Below are 12,701 nucleotides of genomic sequence, written 5' to 3'. Positions count from 1 at the left end.
GTGTTAATTGAATATAAGGCTAAAACCGGAAGTGTGGCCGGCCTGTATCCGATGGAGATTTCTAGTAAGTTTCTTAAGATGATTCTAAGTGAATTTGTTTTCATTATTTTGGGTCACTGTTAAAACCTCAACATTTTGAAATAAGGGTTACCAGTTGGAAGGTGTTCCGTTCACATACATCGTGTGACTGTTTTGTTTCTAATTTATTACTAGGGCATGATGGGTATAGCGGTAACACTAACAGTAACACGTTCAATTTGTGCTAGGCCCTACTTCTTTTGTTTGTAAATTTTACCGTAACCATTCATTCCCTTTCCACTCGGACACATTCACTCTTAGTCACTGTCACGTGCTGGTCACCAAAATTCTCACTTACTGGAATGGTTTTGTTTATTTGATTAGTTCGTTTATGCAATAATTCACATATATTATCATGATTCATATACTCACTATATATTTAAAATAAAAATAGAATCTACACAGACTACAGTATAATACTGTAGTCTGTGTAGATTCTATTTTAATTTTAAATTCAACATTTTAGATTACTACCAATTCATTCAGGATTCTCCCTAGCCACAAGTAACCTTCTTACTTCTCACTACATACAAACTGTAAAACAATGTACATTTCTAAACTTATTTTGTCAGCAATCTCTTTATCCCTTTAGTTTAGCATCTTTTTATCCGAAATTGTACAACTGTTAACCCTGATCACATAATATTAATAGTGATTAGTGTATTAATTATTATGTGTATAAATTTATTTTAACAGATGAACCAAATGGTATCTGTGATAACCACAATGCGATGCAAGCTGTGAAGATGAAGCCGTTTGTATAGGCACTCAGGCCCTCAGAGACAACACGTTGAACCACCTGGTGTGATAGCAAATTAAGACTCAATCTGTCACTTGTTAGTAAACTCGCTTGCAGTCTGTTGAGTCAATGGTTTATTCTTCACCTATTGCACAGGATCACGCTCTGTAAACGACCTGTTTAGCTAACGCTCCTTTCGTCTGCTGTGCAATAAACAGTCGGTCTACTCGATGGTCCCTCCTTCGCTCCGTCGTGCACGGATCCCCGCTCTCTTCTTCTAGTGATGGCTGCAAACTTCTGGAAGAGCTCGCACTGTCAGCAGTGGCTGCTTGAGAAGCAGCTGCTTGACCAAGTGCGGCAGGACGACCTCGCCGTTCTCTCCGAGGACGAGTACCAGAAGGTAATGATCTTCATCGCCGGCCTCGTGCAGGCGCTCGGCGAGCAGCTGAAGGTCAGGCAGCAGGTCATTGGCACGGCGACAATGTACATGAAGCGCTTCTACTCGCGCAACTCTCTCGGCAGCGTTGACCCGCTGCTGCTCGCGCCGACCGCCATCTTCCTCGCTTCAAAGGTCGAGGAGTTTGGCGTGATATCGAACAGTCGGCTGATCTCGACGTGCCAGGCAGTCGTGAAGAACCGATTTGCGTTCGCGTACCCTCAGGAGTTCCCCTACAAGATCGCGCACGTGCTCGAGTGCGAGTTCTTTTTGCTCGAGCTGATGGACTGCTGCCTCGTGCTCTACCACCCCTACCGGCCGCTGCTCCACTACGCGCACGACATGGGCGAGCCTGAGCGTGTGCTGCCGCTCGCGTGGAAGATCGTCAACGACTCGCTGCGCACCGACGTGCACCTGCTGTACCCGCCGTACCAGATTGCCCTCGCAGCGCTGCACATGGCCTGCGTCATGCTCAACCGCGACGCGAAGCAGTGGTTCGCTGAGCTGTCCGTCGACATGGACAAGATCATGGAGATCACGAGGCAGATCCTCGCGCTGTACACGCTCTGGAAGAACTACGACGAGAAGCGAGACATTCCGGCCATCCTCAACAAGATGCCAAAGCCAAAGACGGCGCCAGACAAGTAGCTGTGCGGGCCGTGTGTGATTGGTGAAAATAACTGGAAAATACCTAGGTAATATTTTCGTCTGCTGGGCTTATTCGGCGGATGCAGTTGATGGGTCAATCGCTCCTGCTGGTGACATCATTTTGCAGGTTTTATCAGAGATTGTACATCGCTTAAAATTGCATTTACGAACACTAACTGGACGTGTTTAGGTTACGGTTGTATTTGACTCATGTTACACATTGTAACTTTGGCAGCTTGGTTGTCGTAGTTATGATATGCAATGTTATTGTGTATATATTCTTTATGAGCTATAAATATGTCGCAGGGCTGGCAGAGACAGAATTTCCTGCTGCTATACATATGTCTGGAGATAGAACCTCAAACATTCTTGTACTTACGCGGTAGACCATAACTTGTGTTCTGCAACTATTATACGACGCAACTATTACATGTTTACTATGTAATGTACATGTCTCTGGTGGCAAGCGCTGTTCATTCTGATGCAAGCTTATACTTATAGCCATCCTGTCCCATTGTTACCCGATGTATGCGCACAGTACATTGCTTTATTCCTTGATGTGCAGACTTGTTTTGGACCAGTTTTTAATTAATTATAAGGTAAATTATTGAACGGGAGTGAGGTCAGAATAGTTTACTGACAATATCATCGCGTTAATGAAATTTTAATTTTCAAAGCAAGAACAATTATTTTATATAATTGGCATAATCTTGGAGAGAAACGAAACTTGACTACAATGATAGTAAGTCTTGCAGTGAAAATGGCTTTGTTGGTGATTTGTAAATTGAATAAACTATGATTGAAGTCCTACTGTTAAAAGGTTTTCTGTATACATCTTGTCTTATTTCACTTTTCCGTGTATGTCATAACAGTACATTACAGTACAGTGACTAGAGCATGTAAAGAGTTGACAATCATTAGACATACTTGACAAATGTAAATGTTTAGGTGTTCGCCGGGATCTGAGAAGGTACACTTGGACTTTCTCGACAACTTTTTAATTTCAGCTATCGTAAGATGGCAGCACCGCATAGTAATTAACGTTTTAATCGAAAAATTTTGAGTGATTGCTGCTCCGAAACGTGTCAAGAATAAAAGTCGTTAACGACTTGTATGCAGTTACCGGGCGGGGGACGATCAAAACGACACTCTCCGAGGGCAAAGGCCAAAAGACACCGCTCATTCCACTAAACAGAAAGGCAAAAACACCCACGCCTCAGCAACGGTGTAGCGACTGACTTGCCGAGCATTTCACTATGTTCTGCGCACATAGTGGATGCCGGAATCTCTTTCAATTTACCGCTACAGAGGCGTACGGAATTCTCTGGCTTACTGATTCGAACAACGAACTCATGACTTTCAGCGCAGCGATTAAACCACTAAGCTATACAGACAAGCTTAACCACATTGATCATAGATGTCTGCAATACGTTTACGTTTACACAAGTTAGAAAACATTTCAGCAAAGAGTTTACGGGGATTCGAACCCAGGTTAAATATAGATGGCTGTCTAGCGATCTAACTCCCTACTGCGCACACGTTTTCGTATAAACCCGTCGTTTCTGCATTGATACATACATAGTACATTACGGACGCGACAATTCCTCTCCCTATCTTTTTTTACTCTCCATCTCTCGCCTCTTCTTTTCTTATTTCAGACTTTGTTTATCTCCCCAAAAAGCGCAAAATGGTTTACTATACCCGACACAAACGCACTATTTTCGGCGCGAACGGGCGTGCGCCGCAAGTCCTCCGATATTTCCCCTTGTGAAGCTGAGAAATTATTCGAAATGTGTATACTCGCACGGCGCCGTAGCGCAGCTTTCTATTGGGGGGGGATTCTTTTTCAATGTTGGGCCAATTGCTCCGGAGGGGCGTGTACAGATTTTGATACCAGGGGGTACTAACCGTAACCCACTATTTGCGAGCAGCCCGAAGGGGGGTCTGGGGGCCTCCCCCATAATTTTTAAAAATTACACCCCTAGATGCGTGTTGCTGCGCGAGCAAGGGGGGTCCGGACGTCCCTGGACCCCCCCCCTTTTAAACACCGCCCGTGCTCGGGACGCGCGAAGCGACCAAGCGAGGGAGGCCAAGCGAACCGAGCGGGGGAGGGTCTGGGAGGGAGGGTGTTCACTGTTCACCCTCCGCCACGCATGGAGATTTTGCAATTATATACACTAAAATGGACGCACCAGAGCGTGAATAAATTCTGCAAAATTTTCAAAAAAAAAAATCTTTGCCTTGGGGGAGGGGCTCGCGGGGGGGTTCGTTCGAACCCCCCGAACCCCCCCTGGCTACGGGCCTGTATATGTATAGCCAAAGCGCACAAACGGAGTTCACTGGTTGCCCTAGAGTTGCTGACGGAAGCATTATTTCGCTGAATTTCTGCAATTTGCATAGAGAGCACTTCGCCAGCTCTAGGTGCATGCGATAAAAAAATATTCGCTAGCGTCTCAGCCCGTCGCAGAGGCAACGTCGGAATGAGGTGCAGGTGGTAAAATCGTCGACCAGAGACTATGTCCAGTGCTGATCATATAGGATATATAGCCGCCGTCGGCCAGACGAAAAAGATGGCGCTCTGCAATTCGCATATACGCAGGCGGTCGCCGAATTTTACCAAGTTTTCCTATAGGCGGATAGCCCGAGAATGGTTTGAATGCCTCATGCTCTATTTTTTGGCACGAACGGGCGGTCGCCACCACTAGCTAGAAACTGATTCGTGAATGATGCATAATACATTCTAGTGACATGTTTATTGTCAGATCTCTCACATTTTCTCTGATTTTATGTAATAACCTTGGTAGGGATGCATTAATTACTTGTTTAACTATTTACCGACTCCTAAGCCTAATTAATGTAATTTCATGTTGTCTGTCGTAAAACCCTTGTTTCATACCTACCCCCACCATTGTACATTTTGATTTGGATCGATTGGTTGCGCCCCTCGATCCCTTAATTAATTGTCATTACTCGGAATTTCTGATCGTCATAATTATCCAGGACTTCATAATTTTTTATTGGAAACGCCAAAACGGGAATGCTTTCAAAAAATCGTCGCTGAAATGACACTTTTACCAAATAATATTCTAGTTGGAATATATCATTTACTATAGTATAGCGTGCTGTATCAAAATTACACGTGAAATACAGTGTGTACATTTGTAAAAAAACAGATTAATTCACAGCGACCGTGTTTGCCGTTCATGATCATGTTATCCCGGCTATCATGTGAACGAGAAAATAGATGAATGGCGACAGAATGTTATCCCATGCACACCGGTCATATGGTCGGTGTATATGATTACATATATTGCAGCAAAATGCTTGGGTTTTATGCATGTTTATTAGCGAATTCAGTGCGTGAAAAATGCGCGCACGCGGCATATAAATATAAGTCATCTGCAAAATATGTTCGTCAAAATATAGGAGTGTGGACTAATTACCGCGTAACCCCCACTCCTGTTCATAAAAGCTTCGCTTGGTCATCAAAGCCATCCGTCGTATACTTGCCATCTTGTTCGATCAGAGGCGCTGTTACTTACGTGTCGTGGTTTTAATTAACTTGACTTCTTCAACCGCCCTGCCCTGTCTGCGCCGTAAACAACCGTCGAGCCAGAATATTTTGAACACGTGCCAAATATGATTCGGCCGCCTTCGAATTCTGCACGTGACGGCGTAGCTTCCCCTATATGCCATTATGCCTGTAGGATATTAGATGTCCTACTGATACATACATTACATTATATCAAGAGCGTATAAAGAGCGTATCAAGAGCGTATCAAGAGCGTATCAGAGCGTATCAAGAGCGTATCAGAGCGTATCAAGAGCGTATAAAGCCTTCTTTATACGCTCTTGCTTATATGGAAGCCCGCACTGCTGGTGTTTACTGTCATGTGATACCGATATGTGATATCCCCATAAAAGGTGTTTATCCCTTTTCGTTCTTTTCTACGCGTTAGGGATACTGTACTAATATTATAAATTATAATCGACTAATATTTACTGGCTGGTAACGTGTCATTACCATCTCGCGTAAAAACCAATTACGTATAGGCGCTCGCACGTGCGTACACGCGTACTCTCAGACACGCACGTACTCACGCACGCTCGCACACAAACACGCACGCACGCACACAAACACGCACGCACACACGCACACATACGCACGTATGCACGCGCATACACGCGCATACACTGCACGAAACGCACACGCACGAGCATATGCGCATGTATATGCACATTATGCACACATGTGCGCATACACATCGTGCATATGGGTATACGGTCGTTGTTTTTGTGTAGGCTTGGGGTAGACTGTTTACTTGTCACCATTTTCGGTGAAAGTTACGGATGCGGCGTGACACGGTTTGCATCTTGACATTGCTTCTATACGGTCTAAACAACTTCTATACGGTAACAAACAAGTTAGAACGTTTTTACGTTTTAACTACAAGGTCTGATTATTTTTTTACTTTGAAGCAGTTATGCGTTCCCACGCCTGCGCGTGGGCCGTACATACATGCGTCTATGGGGAAAGTTCAAGATAGAAATACATATGATCCTGATCTTCGGAAAGTTTCAACTTGTTTCCCGAATGTTTTGCTCGTGCTGGTGTGAACTTGTCTATCTCATGTTGCCTACTCTTCCGCGGTTCGTGTCTGGCTCGCTCTCGCTTTCTCCTCGCTTTTCGTTTTTCCCCTCTCCTCTTTCATACTCTTCTCGTCTTCTTCTCGTTCTCTTCGTTCTCTTCTCTTCTGCTCCTCGATTCTCTCTCCTCCTCTCTTCACTCTCGTGCCCTCTCTCACACACACACACACAACTACCACGAACAGCATCCGCTCTCCTGCCTCCACACATCTCCGGCCCGGTCACACACTCACAAAGCCCACACAGGCAAGCACACAGCCACACAGGCAACATTGAGAACGTTTCAATAAAAAAAATGCTAAATACAATACGAAATCTAATACAGGTACTACAAAATCTAATGTTTCGTATACTCTCGTTCCAACCTACTTTTATATATTTAATGTCACTTGCACTGTCGTCGGCAATGGCAAGTGCGGTAGTGTGTGTGCATGAGAGTCATTTACACGGAATTTACAGAAACTGTCGCAAATAATAAGGGTAAAGAGAGTATAAGAAACATAGTAAATTTTGTAGTACCATATTAGATTCGTATTATTTAGCATTAAATATTATTAAACGCTTCAAGTGCCTATGCACACACACCCTCTCCTCTCTCTCTCCCATCATCTCGTCTCTCTCTCCTCTCTCATCGTCTCTCTCTCAACCCGCCTCCTCTCGTCTGTCCTCTCGCATCTCTCTCTCTCTCCGCCTCTCTCCTCTCTCTCTCTCTCTCTCTCTCTCTCTCTCTCTCATCCTCTCTCTCCCTCTTCCTCGTTCCTCGTCTCCTCCTCTCTCTATATACTATATATAATATATATATATATATATATATGCCTACAAGCATAAATGACATGCCGAATCTACGGTTTTCTAATATTATAATCTCTATAATAATTAAATTAGTTTACGAGTTGAGCCCGCCATTAATGCGTGCATTTTTAATGCATTCGGTAGCGAACGTTATATATAATATCTAATTAAAATGTTACGATCGCTGCGCGCGTGACTACCAAATATAGAACGGCGACGCGTCCGCAGTTGCAATGTAGCTGTCAACAAGGCTGGATAGTCTAGATGGGACTTTCTCAAATATTCTCGGCGATGCTGCTGCGTACATGATCGGAAATAGGGTCTAGCTGGTTGTCAAAACATCTGGGCGAAGGCAGCTGTTTTGATCAGTATCGCTTTTTGTGACGCTCCCTCCCTGCAGCGTATAAAATTTGCTTACGCGTCTGGGTGCATTGACATCGTTTCTGTAGCGTACGCGTCGATGCGACTTGTGCGGGAGATGTTCTCTGTGATGCTTCTGCTGCTGCATTAGTTATGTCGAGGCAAATTAACGAATGATCCTCTATAATATACAATTGCTGATACGCGATATATATACGTGTTAACTATGGGGGTTAGTGTAAAGATTTCGGTCTTGTTTCATCGCTGTTATTACGTAACCTTTCTCTATATAACATGACTGTATTACCATCGTATATACACATATATAATATATATATATATATATATATATATATATATATATGTATTCGCCTTTTTTTGTTTTAACAGCCCAACCGCGTATTAGGCCTACTGCAATGTCTGTATGGTGCACGTGCAAGAATTCGACATTTTTGTAATAGCTTAGTTCTAAGTGACGGTATCAAACCCAAATACACACTGTGTCGTGTAAAGAGTTGGTGGCGGCCGAATTTCCCGATAGTCGCGTCTGGATGGGTGCGAGTTATTACGTTCCGTGCGCTTTATAGACACTTCAAGAAAAATATAAAATATTAGCATATTATATATATCGTTCCTCCTGAGAAAAATGAAAATACAATGTCGAATGTCTAAATTCGAGTTATACCAAAGATCACCATATAATTACTTAGATTAAATAAACGTGATTTCAACGTCTTTTATTATCGACATTAAAGCTTGGTGTAGATTTAAGAACTTGGTGAAATAACGCGTTTCGTTATCTTTACAATCTATCCATCCGCAGAGAATATATAGGCCTAGCTTTCTCTAGAAATAAGATAATAATAATTATGCTATAATATGTTCTTATATGATAGAAACGAGAGTCGCGCATGCGTGGGCGAGGCTATACTGTAATGCGACGCTGTATAGCGTGAGATATGACTCACTGAAATGACCGCATCGTAATTAACATCCAGGGGAGGAAAGTGGGAGGGGCACACGGAGTCTGAATGACATCCTCCCTGAATGAGCTGCGCCACTTCGCGCATTCTCGTCATGGCGTTCTTTACATGATAACTCTGCTGGTGCATTGAATCACTACGAGAACATCCATGCAGCTGGTCGGTGTATTACTTCGTAGAGATGTGACTCTTCTTGATTAATGGCCGTTGAAAAAAAGAGTTTAGACGCGGAGCAACTATAGCGTTTACTATAGAGATAAATCAATCAAGCGAGCCAGTGATTTTGAATTTGGATTGCATGTGTTTGTCACATGCGGTATATGACACGGTTACGCGCTCGCATGTTATTTGTACGTGTTAAGTGTTAAGTGCAATCATTTGACGCAGTTTGCGGAATTTCGCTCGCTGTCATGGATGATGCGTGCAATCGCGCTAACTAACACCTCGCTCCTAAATATGCAAGCGGGGATGCTGCGAGTCTCTCAGCTGTCATGGGCGTAGCCAGTATGTAGCACTGTCGGCCCGGGCCTACACTTTTTTTGAGTATGTAGCACTGTCGGCCCGGGCCTACACTTTTTTTGGCCAAGTTATCTTTTTTTTTTAAACACCCAAATCAATTCAAATCCATAAGCTTGCTGGACGAGTTTAAGAGTCTATGAAGGAAAAAGCTATTGAATTGAACGTAGCAAAGAATGATGGCTAAACTTAGGGACCTATTCTTCTGGTCATCTAGCTGTCATTTCTATGCGCGTGCCGTTTTCATTCAAGCACTATACACCCGCCGAAAAGACTAGGATCAGTCTTTGTTAGTTTTTTACATCTAGTTAAGAACCCGTTTACGCAGTCCGATAACTATCTTCAGTTTGAGAAACATTCCACAGTCAAATAAGCCTATCGTTTGATTAAGCAGCACTTTATAGAGCTGCAGCCCCTTTGTGCCTGTGTTGTCACGATCGGCGTTCAAGTTCAAACCAGCCTTTCGATACGAGCTCTCTTGGGAATATCACGATGTTTAACATCGGCGGTCATTTCATCATACATTGGCGAGTACTTACGGCGGTAACGCTCATAGGGTTGCGGCCTAGCATTTTCACTATTAATTATCACAACAATTCTCACATTGCATATTTGTGACTTGGTAATCTCAGATGCGTATCATTTCAGCGTTCTGGGCAGAGTGGCAGTGATTCGATCGCATTCCTGGCGTGGCCGAGCCACTCACTTCTAATTCCCTAACAGCAGGGGCGTAGCCAGTATGTAGCACTGGTAGGTCCCTGGGGCCTACAGCTTTTTTGGCCAAGTTAATTTTTTTATTTTTAAACACGCCATAATTCAAATCATAAGCTTGCTGACGAGTTTAAGAGTCCTAGACACGGAAAAACTATGAAATGAAGCGTAGCCAAGAATGATGGCTAAATTATGGTGACCTATTTCTGTTCATGTAGGGCTGTCATTTCTACTCGCGTGCGTTTCATTCAACACTGCTAACCGCGCCGAAAAGACTAGGATCCGATCTTTAGTTTTTTAACTTTTTAACTCGTTGTACACTATTTTAACTCGTTGTTTTTTGGTTTAAAGTGATATTGAATGAGTTGTGCTCTCAAGTATAGCAAGGAGGCCAGGGAACCAGAATGAACACTCTGGAAGCGGCCGTTATCCAAGCGCATCTGGGGGGTTTGTAAAACCTAAAAATTTTTGTGTACGCGTGCCGCGCCAACCATGGTGGCGTCGCGCTCAGTAGTCGTCGTGCCTACAACTTTGAAAACTCTGGCTACGCCCACTGGCTTTATATGAGATGAGGAATTCACATTCTAATCCTATCGCTGCGGTATCATTTCGAAGAAGAGGTTAAACGCGAATGAATGAATGGAATCTCTCCATGCACCCCACCATCCAGATGAGACGGGATACAAGAGAAGTCTTCCTGACAGGAATTGCTGGTCGTAACGCGGCTGAGCGGGGATCTTGCGACGCAGTTCGCGGAAGGCGCAGCAGGCCCGCGGGAACGTCGTACGAAAGTATGGAGCGCTGGCAGCTATGGATGGTAGTAGGATTTACAAAATATTCGCGATTCCTCATCTCCCTCTCTCACGACAATGCGCACGCCCATCCGCCCACAGGAGCGTATAGGACCGGAAGAATAAAATAATTGTAGATAAACACGAAATGTATTTACTACCAAGTTCTCCATGTTTATGTACTCTCTATCGACTAATGATTCCACGTAAATGACGTTTAAATGCTGTTTTACAACAGCCAATCTCACCCGCACGCCCGCAGCTGTGCACACAGTTCGCTATATTCTGTTGTTGTGCACAGCGACGTGCTTGCGGTGAAACTGTGTGTTGCAGAAAAACGTCTGAAAGGCATTCACAGGATATTATTACTAATAATAGGCAAAAAGGAGTAGAGAAACACTATGGTAGTAAAAATATTTCATGTTTATTTATCATCATTTTATTATTGAAACGTTCGAAGTGTCTGTGCATCCGTCTGCATGCACGCACGCAGCAACGCTTGTAACACACACAGCACCCACCACCACACACCACACACACACCACACCGCCAACCACACCACACACAGCAGGCACACATCACAGACCAACACACCACACACGCACACACACAGCACACACACACACTCATCAACAGCAAAGACACACACACAGCACCACACAGCCCGCAGCGCGCGCGCACGCACGCACGCACGCACGTAAACGCACGGGAGCACAGACAGCGCACGGCACGGCACGCACGCACACCCCACACACATACGCACCAGCGACCAACACATAGCACAAGCAGCACAAACAGCCGCACAATACACCCACACCACACCACACAACACACACCACACACACACTACACACACCAACACACATACAACACACACACACACACAACACACACCACACCACACACACACATAAACCACACACACACACACACACACACAGCACCAGCACAACACACACGGCGCGCGGCGAACATTACCACACGCAGCGCACCACGCACGCACGCGACGATACCACGGCCACGCACGCACGCACGCCACAACGCACGACATCCATATAACACACCTGACACGCGCACCCACATCACACAACACAACACGACAACACACACACACACAACACACGCCAACAATACACATACACGGAGAGAGAGAGAGAGAGACGCGCGCGTGCATTCGCATAAACAACCGCCTCTCTCTAATAGCAACAACGATATTCCCGCATTCACCCATGACTCATCCGTCTAGAATTTCACGTCACGTCTAACACGCTACGCTAGCGATAACGTTGACGATACGTATATGGCAGCGACGCCCACAGGCAAGCTCTATATATATATATTATCATGGCGACACAGCACACTTGCAGCGGCGAGTGCGGGAGCGTTCGGCGTTAGTTTTTATGAAGGAAAGTTGATATACAGTGACACAACAGTGGAACTGTAATTGAGAGGTACGGTAGTAGGGCCTATTTGTGAATGTGCGTTCACATTATTTTCAGTTTTTACTGACTGTCCCAAGTGCCTGTGCACCAGGGAGTCTATAATAGGCTATTATAGCCTATTATAGCCTATTATAGATGCCCTGCTGTGCACTTACACTGGTGATCAGTCATGCCTAGCTGCCAGCAAGGTGATGAAGCAGTTATTTTCATCGCATCTGTTGCGTAATATCTACCTGCAGACTGCCGACACCTTTATTAATCAACGCTGCGCAGCACAGTAGACTTTTATCGATTGAAAAGGTTACTAGTCCAAGGGCGCGAGAGCATTATTACAATTATGAATGTCTCAGCTACGAACGTGTCATCCCGTGCTATTGTCACCGTGGATTTTAGCTGATAGTGTGTTCTACTTTTTGTGGATAATGAATCGTATATCGTTCTATTGTAAAGTCCGTGTGCACATTTTTTTGGGTGTTTTTGGTGGATAATCACTCACTTGTTGTGTCATTATAGAATCCTGTGGCGACGCCAACGCGCACACTGCAGCTTCCAGTCTCG

The 12,701-nt window shown here is 44.5% G+C and overlaps 1 protein-coding gene across 2 annotated transcripts; it reads left to right on the top strand.

The window, feature by feature from the left end:
• Window positions 1-9: 9 nt before the first annotated feature.
• LOC106804992 (cyclin-C-like) lies at window positions 10-2,723 on the top strand. Of its 2 annotated transcripts, XM_014806435.1 has the most exons (3): window positions 10-64; window positions 775-880; window positions 1,099-2,723. In XM_014806435.1, the coding sequence occupies exon 3, from the start codon at window positions 1,101-1,103 to the stop codon at window positions 1,899-1,901; it is 801 nt and encodes a 266-aa protein (XP_014661921.1). In that variant the 5' UTR covers window positions 10-64; window positions 775-880; window positions 1,099-1,100; the 3' UTR covers window positions 1,902-2,723. The 2 variants fall into 2 exon arrangements, with proteins under 2 accessions (XP_014661921.1, XP_014661920.1); XM_014806434.1 differs by having other exon boundaries at window positions 775-2,723.
• Window positions 2,724-12,701: the final 9,978 nt, after the last annotated feature.

The sequence above is a fragment of the Priapulus caudatus genome, unplaced genomic scaffold (assembly GCF_000485595.1).
Source record: "Priapulus caudatus unplaced genomic scaffold, Priapulus_caudatus-5.0.1 Scaffold95, whole genome shotgun sequence".
Classification (NCBI taxonomy): domain Eukaryota; kingdom Metazoa; phylum Priapulida; class Priapulimorpha; order Priapulimorphida; family Priapulidae; genus Priapulus; species Priapulus caudatus.
The sequence above is the reverse complement of the archived record's forward strand: the minus strand, read 5'-3'. Positions and strand labels throughout refer to the sequence as shown.

Coding starts and splice junctions, on each gene's coding strand:
- LOC106804992 (XM_014806435.1), top strand. CDS start 1,101: ATGGCTGCAAACTTCTGGAAGAGCTCGCACTGTCAGCAGTGGCTGCTT.